The 26,056-nt window shown below is 37.6% G+C and overlaps 1 protein-coding gene and 1 long non-coding RNA gene across 3 annotated transcripts in view; one reads left to right on the top strand and one right to left on the bottom strand.

Annotated features, from left to right (window-relative positions):
* The window catches only part of PDSS2 (decaprenyl diphosphate synthase subunit 2), a 117,454-nt gene that overhangs the window by 19,764 nt on the left and 71,634 nt on the right, over nt 1-26,056 (bottom strand). For both annotated transcript variants that reach the window (XM_064649841.1, XM_064649842.1), the window contains 2 exons: nt 23,534-23,732; nt 6,238-6,312 (listed from right to left, as the gene is read on the bottom strand). In XM_064649841.1, coding sequence (XP_064505911.1) covers nt 6,238-6,312; nt 23,534-23,732 — 274 coding nt within the window. The remainder of the gene's footprint in view (nt 1-6,237; nt 6,313-23,533; nt 23,733-26,056) is intronic.
* On the top strand, nt 23,258-24,235 carry LOC135411791 (uncharacterized). The gene is made up of 2 exons (XR_010429319.1): nt 23,258-23,393; nt 23,847-24,235. It is a non-coding gene; the product is annotated as an uncharacterized LOC135411791 (long non-coding RNA).

Raw genomic sequence — 26,056 nt, 5'->3', positions numbered from 1 at the left:
TATCAAATATCAACTACGGGAACTGAAGAAGCTTAAACAATTATTGCAACTCAACATATACAAGGAAATTAATTCTATGATTTGTTATAAAATCATATTCTTAAACAAGTTTGAATTTCATAACCAGATTGAAAATGATGGCACAAAAAGTTAATGTCCACTAGATGAACATCATGTAGAAGCTTCAAGTATCTAAAATGAGCATCTAACTTGAAGAAAAAAAAAAAGGCAAGAACTGGACACATATTTGAAGATATAGCATTGAAATCTTAAAATACATAACTACTGTAAATCCCTGGGTTACAGAAACAAGCCAGTTGTAAAAAGGCATTATGTCCGTATGGATGTGCCTTAGCATATGAACTTGTATGACAGAATATAGCAAATTTTAATCACAGAACCTCTTATGACCACACACTCCTAAATCTTCTGTTGCTTAAGAAGGCAGACACAACCTTTCTTCAGCAAAGTTTTTCAACAATGTAATTTTTTCCCAAGCTTAACTCATATTGTACACAGAGTGTCCACCAACCACACTACATTCATACAAAGGTATGTAGGACAAGATCTAAACACTATTGTAAAAACATCAAGGGAAAACCAAAACTAGTTCTAGATTGCAAAAGCTGTAAAATCTGACATCATGACAGTGCTTACTACTTTTAGAGAAATTTTCACTGCTTTTTAAGCTTTTTTTTGTTTTGTCAGCAGTGGGTATAAAAGTGGACATTAACATGCTCAGAAGACTCCTTAGTCCTTCATATAAAAGACTTTTCTAGCTCAAATTAATTCCAGCTGTAGTTGAAAGTGCTCAGACAATTGATTAACTAATGCCTGGGATCTCATTCACAAGTTCTGTCGCCCAAAATTGGTCCAGATCACAACCATTCCTGATGCTGTCTGGGTGGCAGAAACTGGAAGAAGGGAGCCGAACCCCTCACCATCACCAGAAGAAAACAGTCAACTCCAGATACAGTTTGCATAATGTCAGCATGGGAATGCAGGGAAAATATACAAATCCAACTCTGTCAATCATTGTTTCCTATGGGAAATTAAGAACAGCTGAGGGTGCTCCTATTTTACTATCAGCAAGGTCGGTTACTGTTTTGTTAGAAATTGTCTAGTTGAGATTTTTTTTTTTTAATTAAGCTACTTCCATAATTTTAAACTGTGTTTGAAACAATCCTCTCAGGAAACAGGAAACAAAAAAACTTTCAGAAAACGAAACTGCAAGACAAAATATGCAAACATAACCATCAGGAAGGGCAGCTTTTAGCAATGGCAAAAAAGATCCCCAATACAAAAGCAGCACTTAACTCAGTCTGATTTATCACACCAAAGAAGATGCTCATATGTGGTTCAGCTGAAAACATATTAAGGAAATATGCATGAAAAACCTGTCTTCAAAGTGCAAAAACCCATTTGCAAAACCAGGAAGAAGTACAAGTCAGAGACATTTGATGTAAAACTTCAGCTACAGTGTATAAGGGAAAACTTAATTTATTTCCATACCATGGCAGCTCTTTCTTAGCCATCTGCTGTTGCACAAAATGATTGAAATGTCTAAATCACTTATATCAAACTTTAGTTTAGTTCTCAATGGGCAAATAATCTTCAGAAACACACGGAAATAATTTTAAATTGCATATTCAAGTTTTAAATTAGGTAGTTCAAGAACTTCTATTTTACATAAATAAAATCCAGTGCAACTATGAATCATTCTACCAGTAGCAAGACCCTGCAAAACATCTTGCACATGGTTCACATAAGCTTTCAACAGATGTATTCGAGCTTGCTGAACATGACAGGGCATGTTTTATTGGTCTATTAATACATGTCTTCACTGCTTTTGGAGGAACAAGGGTGTCTGTAAATAAGTTAACAAACCATGCCACCAGCTACTTCTATCGTGACACTAGAAAAAACCCACATGACTTAAAAAAATTTTGAAAACTCATAATAAATTTAAATCTCTTCACATCTGTTATTTTAAATCTCTCTGGAAAAGCTTAGTATTTAAAAGAACAAAAGCAGTAAACAAACAGCATTGGCCTTCTTTCTAGCTATGCTTTTTTCCCCTCTGACACATTTACCCATTCTTTTCACAGATGCTCTTTACTCAAATTCCATATTTTATCCTTCCCTTTTGTCTTGCAACAGAAACATTTGTTTAAAAAAAGTGAAAACTCTGACTGCTGCACTGCTAAAAGGTGATTTACATGTCTCAAAATGCATTTGGTTTACTTCCTTTGGTAAAATTATAAACAAATCCTTAATTTTAACACACTCATAGCAGTCCAGTTGATGGACATGTGCAGTATTCCAAAACATTACTTCTCAAAGCAGGGCTGGTGACCAAACATCAAAGAACATCCTGATACCACTTGCTACATGTAGCCTGTCCTTCCCCAGAAAACACATTTATTAGAAATACCTGGTAATTCACTATTTGGTAAAATGAGTACTTCCCACTAACGTATTTCTTTTTAAACTTGTTTTACACATTAGTTGTGCACAATTTTCACACTATTGCATCAAAACCACCAAACAGCTATTCTGGTCATCAGTGGAACATGATGGAAATGGTTTTGTCTTACATAATATCCCATTCTGACACTAACAGGAGTTCTGGAAATGCACATTTAGCATCAGCTAGATACTCTGGAGATGAGAAAAAAAAAGAAACCAAAAACCAACCAAGTGATTTCCCATAAGAGTCCCTAAGTTTTAAGATTGCAAGAATGGTCTGGCAGGTAAAGCACAAGAGCCAACACTCAAGTCCCACTCTTGATTCTGCAGTTTGACCTTGAACTTCCCTGTATATCTTGTCCTTGTTCAGTGGACTGACAAGGATATTAAAGCAACCTTCATTAATATTTGTTAAATGATCTGGAATATTAAAACAGAATATTTTTAAAAGCACGTCAGTATTCTCTGAGTTAGCAAACATTTTAGAAGCCTTCAGTCTCCTAAAAGTTGGAAACAGAGACTCAGAGTAATGGGGTTTTTTTTCTGCTAAAAATAGATACCACAATCAAGACTGAAGGCCAGATTAGACAACTTTGACCTTTTCATTCACTAAGGCACAAATTTTTACTCCCAAATTAGACCTAGATTCAGGAAAGGCAGATGGGACTGGGAAGAATGTCCTTTAGTTGCAGAATTTTGGTCTAAGAGCAGATTTAGAGCACAGAGCTGTAAAGGTTTATCATATCATCCCTTTCTGCTCCAACTCACAGTCAAAAATATTACCTTAATATTGATAATGCAACATCTTAAATTACAGCAGATGTTTATTACTTTGAACATGAGTGACAACCTTAACTTCGAGGCTGTGCCAAAGCCTACACCTTGTAGGTGCCATTTTAAATAAAGATGAAAAGTTAAATATTAGCATGTTTTTCCCCCAGTTTAACACAGATCTAATGACTTACTATGCAGATGAGATGAAGAACAATCAAACAGAATATACTAAAATGGGATGGCTGTAGGATTGCACGTGGTTGTGCAGAGGAAAAAAAAGTGGTAATGAGCACTGTCAAATAATTATAGTCATTATATATCTTCAGGGGTAAATAAGGTCAGTCTTGCTAGGTCAAATAATTCTTTCAGCTTTCCTAGTGGGTCATCCAAGAAGACAAACTTCTTTTTGGGTAAACACAAGCTTAGGATGTCAGAGGAGAAAGGTTAATTTTGCAGAGTATTTTTGTATACCATCTAGGTAGACATTCAGCAAAACTCAAAACACCTTGGTGCTAAATTAGTGTATTTTATGGTACTGAAGAGCTTTATGACAACTGCATTAAAGACATTTAACATATGAAGTACAGTTTTCCTGCCTAAAAATGGAGGGAGGGGGAAAAGGTGAGAAGATATCTTTCTGCTTTTCCAAATTTAAGACATTCTCAGCAATGAAAATTCCTTTACCAACATCCCTATGCTCTACTCCTAAAAAGAAAAAAAGTTTGACATTTGAGATTTAATTGTGGAACAGATTAAAGCATTTTACTTACCTCTAGGAAATGTAGTTCACATTTTTGATTCAATCAAATTGCAATTAGAGAAGGAGGGAAGACGCACAAGGGATACAAATAAGACAAACAACTGATCTAGTCCATTTGGCAGTCTTTGCTAAAGAGATGTTCATAACATGAACAGGACACTGCCTCAGCAGAAAAATGCAAAGAAAGCAATAGGGATAGGTCCATCACACAACATGGAACTAAATTTCTCAGCCAACAAGGTAAAAAAAAATTAAAGTAGATCCCACACTTTGTTGTAGGTCTAATTGGAAGCCAAGCACTATCCTTATAAAGACTAAACTTCAGACACTGTCATGTAAATTTCTCTGTTATGGCACCACACTAATTGCATTTTTAGTTAACTGGGTTCCCCTTAGGAAAGGTACAGTGTACTTTCAACTCTCCTTAGAAATAGTCACTGAAACAAAATAAATCTTGGCTCTTTGTAATTGGGCCAGGGCAAGGTAAACATCATGCAGCTGCACTTAGTTTCTCTCACACTTTCCCTTGCAATCCACACATGAGGGGTGCTTCAGTAAGGCAGCAGAAAATAAACAGAAAAAGAATAACTAAGAAAGAGAAAATTAATATCTTCTGCAATCACAGGAACCCAAGAGTCCACAACATTTCTCATTTATACAGGGGCCATGGTTAAAATAAAATGCAGTTTCATTGCTGAGATCAACCTATAGAGATTTATTTCTACACAAAATAGAGTAGGTTGGTGTTTTTTAAATATACCTGTGATCTACTTGTATTTAGAAACCTGCTTGAGTACGGAAAATAGTAAACATTCTTTCCAAAAATCTTAAAGATGTTGTCCATTTTAACATATAACCTTTAGCACACTCCTTGGGAGCAACAATGAAGGCTGAAGTTGGTTTATCCTCAGGTAAAACACAGCAGATGCAGAAGCACTGCCAAGTTCCTAACACTGCACTCCTGCCATGCTTCCATCCAGGGTTCCCTCCTGAGAGGTGCCAGAGGATGCTGGGCACATGCCATCCTCTGTGCAGAACCCAGTGAGTCGTGAGCCCCAGGCAGCTCCTGCGTGTGCCATTACTGCTGTCCTGCTGGAGGCTCTCCCTCAGCTCTGTGATTGTTTCAATCAAAATAAGAGGGACACATTTGAATAAGGTTAGTTTTAGTGACATGTCTTTGCTGCTGCAGAGCAGCAGAGACAGACACTGACCAAGGGAGCACCCTCTGGAGCCCAGCTGCTGATAGGCACTGTCACTCTCCACTTGCCCACAGTGGTTTGGTTGGGGCAGGGGCATCAGGGCAGGCATCCACTGTAGCAGAAACCCACGAGATCAGGGCTTCCACTATTAATGTATTAATTTTGCTACCTAATACAACTAAGCAATAGCAAACCAGAGCTGCAATTTAAGTGCACAACACCTACTGAACTGTAAGATGCAGGTCTCCAAGGCAAACCAGAAGCATGAGACAACACCACTACAAGTGAATCTATCTACCTCAGCGGATTTCAAGATTGATATTCACATACACGCAGTGCTAATCAGTGACTGAAAAGTTGCTACCATAAAACCTGTAGAGTCATGGCAACTTCAAATTGTTGACTTTATTGCATGTGTTAAGACACAGTCATAGTAAATCAAAGGAAGAACTCTTTTTTTCGCCAAAACTCTGCCCAAGCAAGCCTACTTCATGAATGCTCTCTAGAAGTTTCTTTAAATATTCCAGTAAAGACAATACATGCATGGTGACTTCTGGTGAAGAAGAATATACTGCTACACTCCTAACACTTTAGGACCAAACTCGGAAGAAAGGACGTGATGTAAGTTCAGGATGAAGCATTTTGTAAACGTCTTTGGGCTTAGAAATGACAGGTTTGACATGAAAATATTAATGATGTTGACAACATTGTAATAAATGCCTCTAACAGAACCTTGACTAGAAACCTCTGGAAGTGTTTGGAAAGACTGTAGTAAGATGTGTCTAGAGTGCCTGGTAATGACACAACACTATCTTATTAAGCACTCACAGAAATAAAATAGTCCCTCCTTGGGCATTTCTGGAAAATTCCATCAGAGCTTACAGGTGTCATAACGATGACAATCACTAGGACTACAACTACTTCTCTTCCTCCTTCTCCCTCCTTTTTAACAGATGAGAAAGTAATCACGTTTATTGTAGTCACACATTAATATCGAGAAATGCCTTGGGTATATAAATCTACTGAAATTCTTACCTCAGATGATTTTGAGTTTTCATAATATATACCTTGAACTAAGTCACCAATAGCACTTGAAATGAGTTCCACAACCTGTAAAAGAAAAGCAGAAAAAACCTTACATCTTTAATTATCACCAAATTCACTAACAAAGCTACTGGCAGATTTCCAGAGAGACAAACCACAATAACATTCCTTGCAGAAAGCTAGTTGTGAAAGACTGCAGGATTTACTAAGATTTGTTCTGCACAAGCATAATGCTGTGCCTCTGCTAAAACCTCTACAACAGTAACTCTTCTATCAAAGTTTTAAGTTAATATAAATGAAAAGCAAGACTTGTTTTTCCTAAAGTGTGAACTATGGAGTGTATTCTCAAAAGGACGTTCACAGAACTAATAAATCCCAGTTCATGAATATGAGACAGTACCTCATCTGGGCTTTGCTTTGTTTTGGTTTTTTTCCTGCCAAGTAAATACTTCACAATACCTCTCCCTGGGAGCTGTTAAAATTCTAATCTTCGTGGCTAACACAGAAAAGTCAGAATCCATAGAAAGGTAACCTTTCAAATGTGATCATTTGGTATTCGTGTGCCCTGGGAATGCACTGTGGATGTATTTAGTGCATGGCCTGAGGCTCAGCTGTACCACATACACTGAAAGTCTGCAACACAGGAATGTTTAAATCAGATTTATCAATCTGTATTATCTTCAGGGTTCAGACTTTTTATTTTATTCAAGCAAAGCCTAAAAATCTGAACTTGATCCAGAATGTAAAACAAGCAGTCCACGGTCTCCCTGAGACTGTGGAACTACTGTACAATTTAGAGTTGTGCACATGAACTGGCTTAATTGGAACAAAATACTCAGATTTATTGTAAAATTAAATGCAGGCATTTCAAATAAGCACACCTTAAGGCTACCTCTTCAGCTGCTCACAAAGTTTTAATTTCTTGAATGTTTAATTTCCTATGCATATGAGTCTATATCTGATTCCTCTTTTTGCTTCCTAAAATTCAACATAGCTCTTATTGAATTAAAAGATTTAGTTTCAATTTTTATCATTCCTGTAACTGAAGACAAGAAGTCAAATGATAAACCCCCTAACAGAAAGATATTCTAACATTTAGGCATGCTTTATTTGATAATAAAAACACATTTGTATGCTAGTTTTGAGCACTAGCAAAAAGGTTGTGTTTTCTTTTTTTTTTAAACACTGGTTCATATACATATTCATATACACACAGCAAGTGCTAACTTTAGAAATGGTGCTGATTAAAAGTCATGTTTTTTCTTGCAATGCATATGGGTTAATTTGCAAGACCTACAAAAACAGCCTGGGAAAAAAAAAAAAATCACATTGCCCTTTAGGAAATTAGATACCGAAGAAATATTGTAGCAATATGAGCTGCTAAGGAACTGAAAGGACAATGATCCTACAGTGTTACCAGATGTGTTGAGTTATTTAAGTGGGGAACAGAGAAAATGAGGGCCTTTTTTTTTTTTTTAAGCAACACCCCCCCCCCTTTTTTTTTAAGGTATCAGATAAGCCTTATTCCCAAATCCAGGAGGACTGAGTATCGCCAATAGGTCTATGAAAGTCTGTAACTAAATGCCCAGGATCAGATTGTATTACAGTTTATACAAGCAACATCCCAAGATTCTTCTGATGGCTAGGACACATAATACAGATCAATCACTCACTAAAAAATGTTATGGTTTGTGAAATGGTCTGAGCTCAGAGACCTACACTGGTAATACGAAGAGGAATTTACAAAGACACTGAGTCCTACTCTAAATGTCAAAGTGATAGTATGAACTTTTAACAATGCAGCTGGCTCTGGATAACTAGACCTTTTCCTCTCTTGCCTGAAACTCTAGACTGAGCAGAACCCTGTTTTGGGGTTTCTTTTTTCCATCTCTCCTCCCTCTTTTTCATGCAACTCTACTCTCAAAGGCAATTTTAAATGTCTTAAAACAAGCTTGGTGAAACATTTGTGAACAACTGTATCTCCTCCTCTTACGAGTTTATAAAACATCTTAGGAGAATTACACATCAGCTATTTAGAAGAATCCTTATATTAAATATCATTAGGCCTTTACTGATACATTGAACACTCTATGTTAGTGAGAACTTAATAATAATATTAACTCTCTTCTTTCCAAATATATATATATATATTTTAAAGAATATTTTTTAAGGTAAATGTAAGGCCATACAGTTTACTACCAGGAATGAAATTCTAGTTTCAAGAGCACAGTGGGATGCTTGCATGAGGCTCTGTCACCTCACCAATCCTTAATCTGATCTGTGAAAAGCATCTGCAGCTCAACATCTGTGGCCTGGGGTCCTGAGCGCTGGGGAAAGAAATGAGAAATGAGGGAACCAGGCAATTTTCCTCTGCATCCCAAAATGGCATAGAGGAAGAAAAAATATTACAGATTCAGTAGTATTCATTCAATGATACACTGTCTAGTTCTTATGTAGCACTTTTCATCACAAAATTTGAAAGCAATCAACATCCCTGTAAAATATATTCCCTACTGTTTTATATAAGGGGAAAATGGTGACAATGAACTGATTTTCCACAAAACCATGCAGCATGCCAGTGGAAGAGCAGAAAACAGCATCCAAGTTATCCCCATTCTCATCGGTGCCTTTTTGCCTGATGAGTGCCCTGTTCCATTTCCCGGCATTTCTGAGAAGCAAGTCCAAGAAGCAGGAAAGGTAGATGAAAAATGAAGTGCTCTCAGCTGCTTCTCTTCTCATTTGAACATTGACCTCCATTTTAAACAAGTTCAGAGATGGGGAAAGAGAAGAAAGGATCACCAGAATTAGTGCTTGAAAACAGCAGCAACTCAAAAGAGACCAAAGGCAGGCTATTTATAATCTCTCTTCCCACTATTTTCTACTACATGTTTTTGAGAAGCCTGGTTCCTCGTGGGTACTCGAGATGAGCAGGAGTAACAACACATTGAGAGAAAACAAACTTCCACTCTATTTTTCATTTTCCACTCTGTATCAGCATCTTCCAAAGCGCTGCGTTTTCTGCTCCCCCTCAAGCGTCCACAGGGCTGGGAGTGGACCAGGGGATGACCCATTACCTGTAGGTGACAAGTGTACATGCAAGTGATTTCACAGCCTTTAAACACCTTTTGCAACAGTTTCGCCAGTGTATCTTTTTTTTTCCCTAAGGAGGTATTACTTCAACACCTTTCTAGGGATGTGATCTATTCTGCTTTGAAACGGTCAACATAAAGGCCATCAATTTAGGACGAATACAGGGAAAAGAGACGGATTGTTAAGGCTAAAATCTCTCCTACTGTCTAGGCAGACTAAGTGTATAACACGATGTAAATTCTAGATACAACCACTCGATTGCTCGTTCCATAGCAAGGTAGAATACATGCTCTGACCTGTCCAATTCATTCAAATATGAAATAGTCCAAAAGACTGTGCTATGTTTCAGTGCCAGTAGAGTTCTGTAGGTTTAAAGAAATTTGGTGAAACTGAATTTACCCTTTTCTGGGGTAGTAACTTATTTATCAAAAATGCACAGCTTTAGCCCTTCAAGGTTCTTTAAATTTACTTCAAGTCTACTTTCTCAAGCTCAGAATTTCTAAATATTAATTGAAGAAATAAATCAAAACGTTGGTAATTCACTTAGCTGTTCAGAAAATTACTCAGGACATTCAACCAACCACATATCTCCCTCCTTTTCCAGAAATCAGAATTTCATGTAGTTTACTGAGGACCTCTCTATAATTCAGAGTTCAGAATTCATCATACATGATGACACAGAACAGGGCCATATTCAGTGTTGCAGCATCCCAGTTCATGCAGGGACTGCAGTTGACTGTCCTGCACAAATCAAACTCTATCTATAGAAAAAGAGGCATATTTTAATTAAAGGGAAACTTTATGTTAGAAATACTGCAGGGAAATCACAGAATAGAAGACATTTTGGTAGAATACTTTCTTTGAAGTTAAAAGATAAGATTCAGACTCCATCAAGCACAGTAAAAAGAATGGATTCTAGGCCCCGCTCATCCTTCATGGGATTTCTAAATAACCTGGATGCAAGGACAAAATTGATGCCATCAGTTTAGTAACTCGAGCACTTTGTTCCCTTCACTTGTCTTCAAAATATTTTCTTTTAAAAGTTTACTGCAATGTAACTCTGCATATATATCTTTTCCTGGTTTTCCTTCTAATTTTAAAAAAAGGAATGAATTTGAGTTCCATTCAAAGAATGGTCAATTTATTTTAAATTCAGCAGCTGAAGTAGAATTGATTACACAGATCACTCTATTTCAGAGTAGTAATACAGTGTCTCTCCAGACTCTACCAGATATTTTCAAGGGGAACATCATGGAAAGGATGAAGCTCTTGCAGGAAGACAGGAAACAGTACTAGGAAGAACACAGCAATGGGTATATCTTTGTTCTTCATCCCTCATGATTTCTATTTGACAAACTTCCTTAGCTCTGCCAAATTCCTTCCAAGAAGGACCACAAGTAATTCCTTCCATCCTTATGTTGAAACCATATCCTTTCCTCACACATCTGCTATGACAGACCCTAATACTTGCTGCTGATATGTAGACTTGAAAATGTTGCAAGGCTTCCCCATACAAGTAAAGAAGAAAACTAAATAGTCAGGAAACATTAAGTACACAGACAAAAACTCCTTCAACTTGAATTTCACTTCCCTCCGCAAACAAGCACTTATTTGGGAAATATTTCCACTCTTAAAAATTATACAGAAAGCTCTTAAAATTAAATATTCTCCTGCATTTGACACAGAAACATTGCAACACTAGGAAGCTAAAGACAAAACTCAGCAAACAGCTGAAATTGGATTTCAATTAATCAATAATACCTTAAAAAAAAAAAATTAAAAAGGGGAGGAGCAAAAACTGAAAGGAGTTCCCAGAACAGTAGAATTCACTTTTCTTTCCTGGTAATCTCAAACATCATTAGTCATACAGGGGTATGACTAAGTGTGCCAGCCTATAGAATGTTTTGGGTTTTTTTAATCTAATGTTTAATGAATCCTATTGAATTTACTATTTAAAATCATCTTGAGCTTTACTATTTTTTAAAGCTGGCCCTCTCTTAGTTGAAACACATAGAAAGGACTCCTTACAATGATTTGCTTCCTAGCATGTTTTAAGTGGTCTAGAAGACCACATTTATTTTTTTCTTCTTCTGTTAATGATGAATTAGTAGCAAAATACAATGTCCAGTGTAAATGCATCATCCAAACCCATTACTTGTTAAAAAGGTACTTCCTAGACATCAAAATAATGCTTCAAAATAATCAGCAGCAGTCAATTTGAAGATTGCTAACACTGTCAAATATCTACCTTACGGTCAGTCTGCCTTAGGGATTTTCACCAGTGTTAAGCCACTCTTTTTGTGCTAATGCAGCACTATCTACAGAAATGGGTTTCATTAGTATAAAGACTTTTAGTGCATAATTCAGTCATTTTCCTTAATGCCAACATAACCAACAGAAGAAATATCCTTTTCCCTTGTCTACCTCCACATGATACCTTACACAGTTTATTAATACCTTTGCAGATCCAATGCAGCAGATCCTTGTACTAAAGTACTCAACAACTGTTGCTGAGTAACTCAGGTTAGAGAAATGTGTGATTTCTTCAGCTTGACCCTTTTGAACGGGGTAATTTCATTACATCTTTCCTCTGTACAAAACAGCGAATAAAGAAAGTATCGTGACTACAGGGTTCTGTAGATACAAAACCCTCCTCATAAATAAGTGATACACAGGAGCATGGCTGTAAAACACTATTCCCACACACACAGTTGCAGACAACCATCAAATCAGGATATGTTCACGAATGAATTGAGCATTCAACTGAATAACACAAATTATACCTGCAAGCAGCATTAACAATTTTGCACAGTCTGTATCTGAAAAAATGTGAATCAGAAGTAATACCACTTAGCATCTGACAGATGGAATCAACTAAATGAAGCTGCAGATGTTTGTTAAGTTAACAAGTCAACAACCAGAGTAGCAGCAATCAGATTCTAGACTTCAGATGAAATGCTGTTGAATTTCAAAACGCTAATATTAACAACCAGTTACAGTGCATCCAAAGACTCAATATTCTTGCTAGCCAACAAGAAGTCAAATACATCAGCATTTTGTTTAAAAATACAATTAACTTATCTACGTTACTGATAAAATTTTATGCCTTATAATATTACACTGAAACCACTCCAGCTGTAAAGGCATTTTTACTAAAAATTTTACAATGGGAAAGTTAATTTTAAGGACAAGATTTACAGCAGGGAAAAGGAAGGAGAAGATATATAATCTATCACCCTATTTACAAGACACACCTATTTTAACCTCTCCTACAGTACAATGTGTACAAACAGCTGTAGTGGGTTGACCCTGGCCAGATGCCAGGTACCCACTAAAACCACTCTCTCACTCTTCCTCTGCAACTGGACAGAGGAGAGGAAAAAGAAAAACAGCTAAGGATTCATAAGTAGAGATAAGAGCTGGGAGAGGTCAGTTACTGATTCCCTTCATGGGCAAAACAGACTCAAAGTGGGGATACCACTTAAATTTGTTACGAACAGGGTAAGAGCCAAACAATGAGAAATAAAACAGTCTTAAAAACACCTTCCCTCACCCCTCCTTTCATGTTCTCCCTCCTCCCCCCCAGCGGTGCAGGGGGAGAGGGAATGGGAATTACGGTCAGTTGTTGTTTCTGCCGCTGCTCAGGGAGAGGAGTCCTTCCCCTGCTCCCGTGGGGCTCCTCCCACGGGAGACAGTCCTTGATGGACCTCTCTGGCGTGAGTCCATCTCTCGGGCAGCAGTTCTTCCCAAAGTGCTGTCCCGATGGTCCTCTATGGGCACAGCTACTTCACCATGGTCTGCACCACAGGCTGCAGGGGCCTCAGCTCCGGTGCCTGGAGCACCTCCTGCCCCTCCTTCCGCACTGACCTTGGTGTCTACTTTGTTGTTCCCATGTTCTCACTCTGCTCTTCCCTGGCTGGAGTTCCTTATGTGCAACAATCTTCTGTTCTTAAACATGTTATCACAGAGGTGTTACTATTGCTCCTGATTGGCTTGGCCTTGGCTAGCAGCAGGAAGTCCATCCTGGAACTGGCTGGCATTGGCTCCATGGGACAGGGGAAGCTTCTAGCAGAAGCCACCCCTGTAGCCCCCCCTGCTACCATCCACAGAATGCAGAAGAGGGAGTCAAATTCTTCTCAGCAGTGCCCATTGACAGGATGAGGCAATGGGCACAAATTAAAACACAAAATTACATCTGGACACATGAAAAGAGTTTACCATGAAGGCATCAAACAATGGATCAGGTTGCCCAAAAGGGTTGCAAAGTCTCCATCCTTGGAGATATTTAGAAGTCATCTGGACACAGCCCTGGGCAATCTGCTCTAGCTTGAGCAGGAGGTTTGGACTAGATCATCTCCAAAGGTCCCTGACAACTTCAACCATTCTGTGACACCAGTACCCGCTGGAGGAGGAACACAGATGATTTTACATACCAATAACAATAATAATAACAAAAACAACTTGTCTCATCTTTAAAATAATAAAAATCAAGGTTACAAAGCTGGTGCCAAATACCCTCTTACAGAAGGGTTAAGATTGTACTGGGAACAGATTTCCCTATGATAAATAGTTATGTTCTTGGGAGACTAAGAAAGGCCATGCAGACAAATCTTAGATTCTTATCACTACTAATAACAGCTTGAATTACAACTGAAAATAAAATACATTTTCGCTTTTTAAAAGTGTATTCTCTGTTGAAATCACAGTGACCTTCAGTCCTTCTGTAAAACTGTATATATTAAATGCCTTGTCATGAAAGTCCACCTCTAGGACCAAGTATGACATAAGACCCCATCCATCCAAAGATGGATGTTAGTATGTGTTAAGTCCTCACACACACGAAAAAGGCTGTTAGAGGTAATATTAAGACAGTACTTTACCCAAGAGAGATCTGATTGCTTTTCATCTTACTACACACTCTCAATAGGAATCTTACTATGTTTGAGAAACAGACTTCAGATAAAGCCAAGAAAACTGAACTTTAGATCTTTGACTCCTTCAGCTATAAGGAGAATGAGGTTGACATTACAAATATCACTCCTGGAAGACATCACCTTAGAGTCATGGAATCATTTCGGTTAGAAAAGACCTTCAAGACCATCAAGTCCAAACTAAACCTAGCACTGTCAAGTCCATCACTAAACCATGGCCCTAAGTGTCACATTTACATGTTTTTTAAATACCTTCATGGATGGTGACTCCACCACTTCCCTGTTGCAGCCGCTTCCAATGCTTCATAACCCTTTTAGTGAAGAAATTTCACTAGTACTCATTTCATGTACCTGCTTTATGAAAATTCATTTTCATTTTATAATTTGTTTAGGGGTGAAAGCTGTTTCGTAATGAATTCTCCCATGATGATTATTCATGGTTGTGAAAGAAAAAGCTGCAACAAATATCTCTATTTAAGAAACCCAGGCAGTGCCAATACCTATTCTAAGTAAGTGGTGAATGAAGCAGCAGAACTGCTGGCTCTTGAGAGTCCTTTCTCACAGTATGCATGTCACACAGAATAGAACATCATATATCCAAAAGTTTTCATTTGTTCAATTTCTTAGAATAAATTTTGTTTTCTTTTGAATATCTATTTGCTATATATTCTGGCAGTAATCTTGGATACAGCCTCTTGTTAACAGTTAAACAAATATTAAATACAGCCACTTTTTACTGTTTGTCTAAAACCTTTGAAAGCCAATTTCTCTGAAAATTGAGGAGGTTCACCCTAAAAAAAACCAACCAAACAACACAACAACAAAAACCCCACAAATTTGGCCTTAACATTCAATTAAATTGATTTACATATATATACACACATCTGTAATATGTACCTATTTATCTCAAAGCCTGCAAATATTTTGACTTCTAAGATATTTGTCTTCACCACTAGACAACCGACAATTTAGTGTCATACATTGTGGTGGTTTGAGACCCCTCAAAAATCCAATTTCCGAGTCTGAGCCCCCCTCCCCCAATTTGCTTCAGTGTGAGAGGGTTTTCAGACAAAACACAGCTACTCAGCATTGGGGGAAGGGGAAAATACTTACAAGGTTTATTTACATACATAGATATAGGTAACAACTATTTTTTCATGATGAAATAATATATTTACATTAGATTAAATTTCTCTTTTTCTTCAACAAGAGTTCAGGAAGAAAAGAGAAAAGTCTTTTTGTCACCTTTCAGGTCACAGTTCCTTCAAATTAATTTCTGTGATATTATTTTGTGCCCTTTATTTTTAAGGCAGCAGATTTGAGTATTGTAGTCAGAATTTTTCTGTTCTTACTTTGAGAAAATCCCAATCCCTCAAGCCCGAGCCTTTGAAGGACTTCCTTGGAGACTTTCACTCTTTTTCTCTGGTGCTGCTGCATTTCAGAATTCCCTTCAAATGGAAGTCCACCCCTCTTTCCAAAAGAGGGTCTCTAAAAGGGGTTTGGGGGAGATTTAATTCAGTCTTACCCCCAAAACAGTCTTCATTGAGTTTCTTTGTTCTGTTGCCAGCTCTCTCTCTCCTTGCAGGACATCTCTCTGTGTCTTTGAGCCTGGCTCCACTCCATCTCGCTGCTGCTGGTTATTTTTCTGGCTTTCAGCCACCGCTGTTTCTGTTCAGCTCTGCAAGCAGCCGTCTTCTTCCACACCTCCCCCCCCCCCCCCAGAGGAGGAGAAGAAGGTGCAATCCAGAGGTCTCTCTGATTCTTTCGGAGTCCCCCTCGATCACCAGCCTCAGGGGGGCTCCACTCAGCTACTGCACTGCTCCAGGCCCCCCAGCCAGGGGCTGGAGGGGAGGGTCTGCTGGCCCTCCCTCCTCATGGCTTCACAACATGGCTACAACTTTTTCAGCTACCTCAACTTCCTTCTCTTCCAGCCTGTGCCATATGTTGATTTTTACAGTAGTGAAATGTAGCTTCTGATTGGCCCTGGCACACCAGAAACACCACCTCCCAGGGTTAACCACTTTTTTCTAACTCCAGGGGAAAACACGTTTTTATCCCAGGACACACATTAAGGGAGCAAACATAAGAAGGATGGACACCAACCACCCAGAATAGACTTCCCAGCTTTAGCTTTTATCTTGAGATGTCAAATAACTTTTGACTTTCATTGAAATCAGCCTTTCTTCAGTTTCTTCAAATTAGTTTTCATTTTCTTCTTCATTGATGCTCAGTCATCTCTGAAAAGCCCTCTCTCCTTCATGTACAGATAGCATATTAGTATTTTCCAGACCATTCTGCTAACTACAATGAGGTAAACCATAGTTCTTTCAGAAAAAGAACTACTTAAACACATGTTAGAAGCAGCAGTGCAGTTTTCCTCTGAGGAAGACAATATTTACCTGGAATAACAACGGGTGTTTCGTTCAAGAACTCAAGCAGTAACATTGACTTTGGTCTGCTGGGCAGACCAGAGAAGCAGAAAGACGTGTCTGTTATGATGAGGAAGGTAAATTCAGATGCAAATTGAGGAAATTGTTAGTGAGAGAATTTAGAGGCAAGATCATTAAATGGACTTTGCGCAAACCACTATAAAAATCTTAAGTAAGCTACTGAAAAAAACTCCCAACTCAGTGGAAAACTTCTTCCTGAGACATTTACTTTCTCAGTCAACATGACATTGAGACAGAATCTGAAACACTCACAATTCTGTTCTCAGTAGCATCATGCCTTGATCCTTTCAAAATATTCTCACAGTATATTTTTGGGAAAGACTTTAATCTAGACTTGAAGATTCAATGATACCTATGATTATGTATTCTGCTATCATTCTCAGGTCCAGTCCTTCCATGTTCTGCAGCAGTCATTCTCTACAAGGCCCTGTTTTTAAGTCATAACTGTCCATAAGGGAAGTGGCAGAAATCACTCTTTTTTTAAAAACTATTTTTTCATGCAGAAGTGGAAGGACAGAAAACAGCCTGAAATCTAAACAAATTTTTCCAGCAGTGCCATGGCCAAAAACCACGGAAAAATATACTCTTCCAATAGAGACTTATACTAACCACTAACCACAGTGGAGTCTAACTTTGGGAAAGCTTAACATAAGCGTTAGCTTTAAAAACCAGTACAGGTGCAACAGGCCACTAAGGTGAAGGATAAACCTATTTGAGGAATGTAGCGATTAGGAATTAATGCAAAGTTAAGCAGTTTTAATCTCAAAACTGACACTCATTGCAATGCAACAGAACTCATATAGATCTAAGTGGAGACTGTTTCTAACATATTATCACAATTACAGATTAAGTATAATTTTTAGAATTTCAATTAAATTAATAAGTTAATAAGCTGTGTCACCTAATCCTCTAATTTAACTTCTCTAAAAGATTACTTTTCAAATATATAATGACAGCCATTAAGGTAATGAAATTTTCTAAATATTTAATTATATTACCAGTTATACATAGCAAAAGTGAAATAGGAAAAACCCTGTAAAATATGCAGAAAACTGAATCTGCATTTTATTTTAGGGGCTATAAATCTACTTCTTGCAAACAATGGCAGAAGATACACTTGCTAAGAAACTGTTCCACTGACATAAGCATCAGAAGAGACAATGTTAGATTCACTGGCATCATTCTAGAATTTTATCATCATCAAGATCACAAAAACTGTTGCCTCTAATGACGGCAGAAATATTAGACAAAAGTTTTACGACAGTAGTGTGGGAAAAATTTGAAGTGTTGAGTCCAAAAGATTTTAACCTTTTATCTCTAACATACAAGGTTTTTTTCCCCTCATGCTTAAATACTTTTATCAACTATTATAAAAAGTGCCTTTTTTTTTTGCTACCAAAGGAACTTCACATGACTGTCAATAAAACTTCAGAAAAGAAGTCTTCTTATTAAAAATGTTTGAGAACATCGTGCAGAAAAAAACAATACATGTCCATTAAATGGACATAAACTTTCTTTCAATTACAGTCTCTTTAAAGTTTTATTTTGCAGTAAACTAAAACTAAACTCACCTCTCAGAAATGTATGCACATTAGTAAATTTTGGTAATAATTAAATAGTAAATTAGTAATAATTAAAACAAATAACACTTTTCTTCATTATGATTCATATATAATTATGAATCAATTATAAATTTTTCAGTACTGAAAGTGTGTTTGCATTCTCCAATAAAATCTATGCTAAGTTGTATGACAATATTCAGTATATATCTCAGTATTTTAAGATACAGAACTATTTACTTCGGGTTGCCCAAAGAAGAGCTTTGATATGTAATAATTCAATCATGTTGCCTTATGTCATTAGGTTAAAGGCTCAAAAACATAGGATTTCTTCCTTGGTTTTCTTCTCCCCCAGTATCCAGACAAAGCAGTGTTTCTTAAGTGTACTTTTCCATAAATTAGTTCAGAGCTCTTTAAACTTATCTGTATTTTTCAGTAATGTCTGGTTTTGAGACATGCCCCTGTGGTACTCTAAAATACTAAATTAAAAATACTCATCAATAGAGATACTATCCTACTCCCCATCTTGTCCAATACATCATCATCAAACAGTGCCTCAGAGGAAGGTACCGTAAGATAGACATGATAAAGTACTTCAGAAAAGCTCCTCATTCTGTTTTCTATAAAAAAATTTGAAGGTTGTAACCACAGTTCAAGATAAGTAGTTCTTATAAGAAGTTCAATGTACATTTAGATTGTTGCAATAGAAGATATAAGAAGACTCAAATGACTAGCTTATTGATGTTTATGCAAACAAAAGGCTTATTTTGTAAACAACACATTTATGCCTTTAGAAATACGTAAACTTAACATAAGGAAATGCATCCACTATATAAGTACTACATCTGTGCTACTGTTTATTTAAAAACAAATAATACTTAATAAAACAATGCTCTATAATGTGGTCTTCTGTCAGAGCTCTGCATTGGCAGACAAGATTTTAAATTCAATTCTAAGCTTTCAGGCTGCAGATTTTGAAGGGTTTCCATGAACAGTTTTAATTATTTCAACGAGACCTCACTGAATTATGGTGGGAAAAATAGTCAGTTAAGATTTCATTAAGAACTATGGAGAACACTACCACTACATGTATTTCAGGTTTTTGGGCTAGGCTTTTTCTTCTTCTTTTTGGGGGTTTTATTTTTTGTTTTGGATATGCTGGGTTTGTATGGTTTTATTTTGGTTGTTTGGCTGGTATGTGGGTTTTCTTTCTTTAAATACAAAGGGATGTCTTCTTATCAGTTTCTGGAGCTGAAAGTAATGCATTTACAGATTATTTTACTATTTTCTAGGCAGTGCACTAAACTGCATTATTTCAGCTGTCTGAAAGTTCTATGTACCACTGTCTTCAGAGTGTGAAAGCATCAAAACTGGTCATAATTACATCTTTTAAGCATCCTCTCTATAGTTTCATAAGACAACTAATGATTCAGGTGTGCTAGGAAGTACCAGCTTTAACGCTGCAACAGATTTCTTCCAATTTATCTATTATAAACCCCGAAAAAGCACATTATTTGATAATACCATGGTCACTATGCACATATCACTGTGGTAAAATGCCTGTATTGCACATCTGGTTGATAGGTGACAAAAATGCCAATTAATATTTGTTACTTTTGCTATGTTTGCATCTGAAAGCCAGTCTAAAAATATTGCAAGAAGTGAAGGTTACTCAAGCAGAAATCAAAGACAAAACTAACACTTTTTGCTACCAGAGCCAAAGAAGGACTTTCATTCAAAAAATTTGCTCTTAGCAGCTTCATCCCCATATCCTTGGCTAGGCAAAGCAAGATAACAAATGTTAAGATATATTACCTTCAGATGGCAACAAAGAACCAACTGTTAGACATATCATTTTACACTTCTTAATAATTTATTCACACATTTATTTAAAACTTCTTATGTTCACATATCCCACAAGATAGCTGGGAGGTACCCTATTTTGTTAGGCAAACATAATTTACTCTTCCATCACTCCCACTACGTGTTTACAATGACTTTCACAAATATCTTATCATGATCCTAGTATCAGAACACCGCAACCTCAAAATGAGAAGGCCTACCAAAATAACCTTGTCATCCCATATAAACACACCCCAATTCAACAAATCATCACACTACCACACGTTACGGCATTGTTCAGTAGCAAAACACAAACAAGCCTTTCCTTGTCAAAGGCTCCCCCTTCCACTGCTGATATACCACCTACTAAAAGATCCCAACCCAATTCATCTTTAGGCTCAATTCTGTTCTAAAATCCATGGATTAGCAATATTCAATCTACTACAGGATGCAGTTCTGAAGTAAGGTTTTACCCACATAATTTTCAATAACATAATTTATCACCACAATCCACAGGCCAAGAAGAGCCACCATCCAAATGTTAGTTTATATAAGGTAACCAAAAAGTTATCATGAATGTAGAAAAGAATTGTAAATACATATGACCTGATCAGTCTAATGCTTTGCAGCTGTACGGTTTTTGAAGAAATTACTGTTCATTTTCAAAAGTTTTTATTATCTGAATAAATGTAGAACTTTGCCATGATTACAAAAGCATAGTATGCAGATGCATCTGCCCGTCAATAGTTTAAGCCTCAGCTGACACCAGCTTCGTATTCATAATTAATGTATCATAACTTCACAAAGTAGAAAATGACAATGCTTTCCTCTGAATTGTTATGTATCCAAACGATAAAGATAAATAAGAATTTATCTTACAGGAGGCTTCCTAACTCACATTTCAAGAAATCTAGAGTCCTTGTACCTCAGAGATTAAAAAACGTAAAGGCCAAAAGACCACCCCAAACCCTTCTTTTGCATAACTTTAGCAAACATATGAGAGGTACGGGCACTAGTTTAAAAGAAAACCCCCAAACCCACAAACATTGAGCCTTGATTCTTGTTAATATCATTACAGTTATATTTCACAACTGTAGCAAGAAGAGGAAAATTACCACAAATTAACAACAACAATTCCTATATTTAATGTTATTTAAAAATCAAAGTGTTACCTAAGGCAATTACCTTGCAGCCTTTTAATATCTACAGGGAAAAGCCTAAGGGAAAATAATTGACTTTGCTAATTTTACCCTTGGCAATTATAAAATAGCTCTGCATTTCATTACGACTACAGAATTTCATGTCTAATTGTCAGCCCCGAGAGAAGCACAGAGATAAATGCATCATACACAAGCTCAGACGAGTTTAACAGCACAATAAAATTATCTTGGTAGCAGTGAGTTCAGTTAATGTTAAAACCCATTTTAATTTAAATTCTGGTCTATGCATGTCTATGGAGGTTATAGCATACCATGGTCACTACCATGTACGATAGGATGCTGCTCATTTCATTAGCCAATTTGCTAAATGCCAGCAAAAAAAGCAGTAGTGTGATTTTTACCTTTTACATCACAGAACACAAAACATTATGAAGGAAAGAAGTCACAGTTATTTCACACTGCTAAAAAACAGATGCCAGATTCGAAAATTCATCATTTACAAAAGAATAAATACAGTATGTTTAAATCATTGCACCTGTCAAGAGATTTCTATAGCTTGTACTTCAATTTTTCTTACTTTGCTAGTAGGGTTAGACACATGAAAAAGAATCACTTACTAAGTCAATCAGTTTCCATAATGGTATCCCACTTATCGTATGTAGAAGCTACGAAAGTATTTAGATGTCAGAAAAATGAAAAAAAGTGCTAAAATGTTTTGGCAGAATTTTCCAACATGCAGTATAATGACTGCTTTTAAAAAAAAATTATTTCTTGTGCTTCATTTCACTGTAGGCTTGCTTCCTGGCAAGTCTTCAGGGATAATACATTCCTGCTGCAGTACTCACTGATGTACTAAACGCAAAGTAATAGGTGCTATGTTTTATAAAAGTTTCCTCTTATATTGAAACAAAAAATTGACGTAGGGTTAAATCCTTTGGTCTCTCTTGACAATCCTACAAAGTACTAAAAAAAATGAATTTATACAAATCAATAATAATTAGTAAAATCAACTGCACCCCTTTTTGGTTATGGTACGCACTATTTAAAACTATTTTTTTTAGTTCTTACTACCAGTTGTCACCATAATGGCTTAACCCACTATTCCAGTAGACTGACATCTAATTTTCTGTCTCTTCTCTTGAATCTCAGCTCTGTGTTAGAAAACGACACCACTTCTGAGAGAAACTGTCACACTCATGATCAAAGGAGTGCAGAAATACTCAACTACCACCATGAGGAGACTTAGCATAAGAATCTAAAAAAAACAGACTCCTTAAACTCATGATTACAACTATGCTGATTATTGACAGTTGCACAGGACAAACATTTATTTTACATTATGATATGGCAGCAATCTTCAAATGTATAAAAAGTACCTCTGCAAAAAAGTACTGTTTCCTGTTTCTACCGGAATGGCACACGAAACTCTTCAACCATGCATGTTAGTCTAGCCACATTAGACTGGCACAGGGATGCCCAGGATTCTCTCCACCATGGGAGGTTTTAAGAACAAGCTAGACAAATGCATGTCAAGAATGCTTTGGAGTAGCTGATCATACCTGGCAAAAAGAAGAACTGACTATAGAGATGATCGCTTAATGTCTCCATCAGTCTCATTTTCTAAGATAATACATATATACAATTTGTTTCTCATTAAAAACATCTCCCTGTGAAGTTTCAAACAGTTTGTATGAGCAACTGGATTGCAGCTGTCCTGTAGAAGCCAGTACATATACAGCAATAGGGCAGTCCAATATGCAGGGACATCCAAATGCCTAACAAAGTAATTGTATTACGAGCAAAAAGTCACCTGAGACAAAGCAATAAAGCCTTTTCCCCCAAGAATTCTCTAAGACAGCAAACCTTTCACAAAGCACAAGGTAAAAGAAAATAACAGACCAAACATGTCTTCAGCTGGCAGTTTGCCAGTGGCGTTGTAGCCTGACATGTCATAAAGATGCCACTGCATGTATCTTCAATTCACCAAAGTAACCACTCACCCATTACTACAGTGCTTCAGAATGTGTACTAAAGATATCACCACAGTAGTTCCATAGGAGAGCGGTAAACATGCTCACAGCAGCAGCAGCCTGTCAATCCATCTACAGCTATATTGTAAGTATGCTGATTTTTAAATGATGCTCCACATATACATACATAACTGCTGATTTTTTAGAAGGGCCTCTCTTTCAAAAGATTCACTCATAGTTAGTTACTTGTTACTTGCTCTGGCAGTAAAATCTTTTTCTTTTTACCTTGGTGTTCTGCAACTGCGCAAGGCTCGTGCAAGCATTTGCTAGGAGAAAATCTCCACTCAAAACAGCCATTTTGTTTCCAAACTGCATATCCTTCAGTGGGCCATCACAGGACTTGAGCTCACCAATGTTTACTATACCACGATGCACCAGAAAAGCAGTGTGGATCAGCTCTGTAATCTCAGCCAGACTTCTTTGACTGAAAGAAAGAAAGAAAAAGGACAATTATTTTGATGCTATGAATAGAGATCCTTAAAGAAAATGGACAACCAACCACATGTACTAAACAGATATTTTATGAATTATTGTGTAGCTCTTCTATGTACTGCTAGAAGCCACAACTGGGAGGAGTTAAGCATAGAGAACTGTCACTAAAGTACTTCCAGGTAAGCAGCTACCCTTTGTCTGAATTCTAAAGCAAAATAATCCATACAGTCCTCATGGTGCTTTCTTCTTTTGTTTTGTCTACCAGAAGCTTGAGGGACACTGACATGACGAAAATGCCAAGCAGAAAGTACTTATGGGAAGGAACAAAGGATGTATCAGCAGGGGAACTGCAAGCAAGCCAATATGAACACCATAAGAATGCTGCAGTCAATGGCTGCTCAAATTAGCGTTTAATTAATAATAGGATACCTTGCAGTTCAATACGACCAAGGGGGAAGAGTGCAGGCAGAAGAAAAACAGTTGAACATTTTAGAACTGTGTACTAATGATTTTTCACTGATTGTTTCAGTCAAAAGCAGCTAAAGCAACTGTCCAGCAAATCCCTGTGAGAGGCTTTCCACAGAGCTTATTCCATAGAGGCTTGCCCTCTATTTTGATTTTTTTGGAAAAGGCAGAGTCATTAGCACAGCCCTCTCCTCCCACAGTCCAACCCCGTAGCCCCAGACAGTTAGTGACTGTCACTCCAAGGAGCCCAGAGATGTGACCTTAGCTCAGAACTACAATGAGGTGTTGAACTGACATAACTGAGCAGGGACAAGGAGAGAGGGGAACAGAGCCATGCACTGGAGCATCCTTTTAACACTGCAAACCTAGATACACACGGCACCCCCCCCATTATGAAATCTGCAGCATATTCACATCTTTTCTGACTCAAGCAGTTCCCTTTATGCCATGGAGACTTCACATATGAGCAAAACCACAATCCATGCCCTCAACTAAACAGATGACTAAAGGCAGTTCCAGATAATTACAACATAGAACAAAGGCATGTTATGCTTCCTGTGCTTATTCAAAAGTGGCCTAGCGCTGATTCATTGAGTAACCAAACTGCTCCTAACCTTCACATATGCATATACCTGCTGATACACGCTCAGGTTAGATTCTGCCTCAGTACTAACATAATACTGAGTAAATTAATTCTCTTTCCTCTGGACAGTGCAGATGTGTTGCAACTGCCCCACACCATATTAATCTAAAGTAACCTTCTGCCCCAGATATATGTGACCTGTGAAGAGCCCCAGCAGCAACTGTTTCAGGCCAGCGATCTGTGCCAATTAGCAAGAGAGAAGAGCCAGAAGAGTCACATGGCCTGGGCAGGCATGCAAAACGCAGATGAGCTTGGGGGAGAGGATAAATAGAGGCTCCCGATGTATTTTGTCATGCACAAAAAAACTAAGCTGTTTTCAAAGCTGCCTGTATAATTCACAATTTTTGGCTCCACGGAAAGAAAAAGAATCCAAAAACCAAACAGCTAGCCATTCTCCATGTAGACAATAAAACCGAAGGTTGATGCTGCTTTTCAAAGAGGTGAGGGAGAAACTCACGCAACCCAGCTGCAGTATTGTAATCACACTTGCCTCAGCTCTAACAAAGGGTTAATAAAATTTCAAGCTCCAAGAAAAAGACTAACAAGACATCCTGATGCTCCTGCTGTCATTGTCGGGGCAGCCCTTGGAGGATATGTCCATATCAATTCGGTTTATCAGATGGACAGCTGATCAACATTAAACAGACTTGCTCTGGGCAGATTGAGCCGAGCTACCTGTTACGAATAGCAATGAGAGCCCTCTGCTCCCCGCTGCCGAGCTCTGCCATTTCCGACTGCCGTAGATCCCAGGACATATGGGGATCCCTAGTGACGAGCACATAAAGCTGCAGCTAACTCAAGCGACGGCTCATTTCCCCCAGCTGAAAGCAGGCATTAATATCCTGAGGAGAGCAGGCCTGCCTCTGTGACCCCCAACTATTGAAGCAAAACGACGACTGTCCTATTTCTTTGTTTAATAAGCTTTTAATGAAGGAAATAAAAATCCCCTCTTTGACTTCAGCATCGCTCTTCATGAAAAGGTTACACAAATACATCACCGTCATGCTTTCCAAATGCTCAGGATCTGGATGTTTTCATTTCTTTTTATATAATTCGTTTGTTCTCCAAGAGGTATTCATATTATTTGTGCTAACAAGAACCATATTACGCAGATAATCTGTGCCTAATTCTGATCTTACAAACTGCTCTTCCACCCTCTCTCCCTAGCAAACTAAAAATACAAGTATCAAAGCTATTGCAGAAATCCC

The sequence above is a fragment of the Pseudopipra pipra genome, chromosome 3 (assembly GCF_036250125.1).
Source record: "Pseudopipra pipra isolate bDixPip1 chromosome 3, bDixPip1.hap1, whole genome shotgun sequence".
In the NCBI taxonomy this organism is placed as follows: Eukaryota; Metazoa; Chordata; class Aves; order Passeriformes; family Pipridae; genus Pseudopipra; species Pseudopipra pipra.
This window is presented reverse-complemented; position numbering and strand designations above follow the sequence as displayed.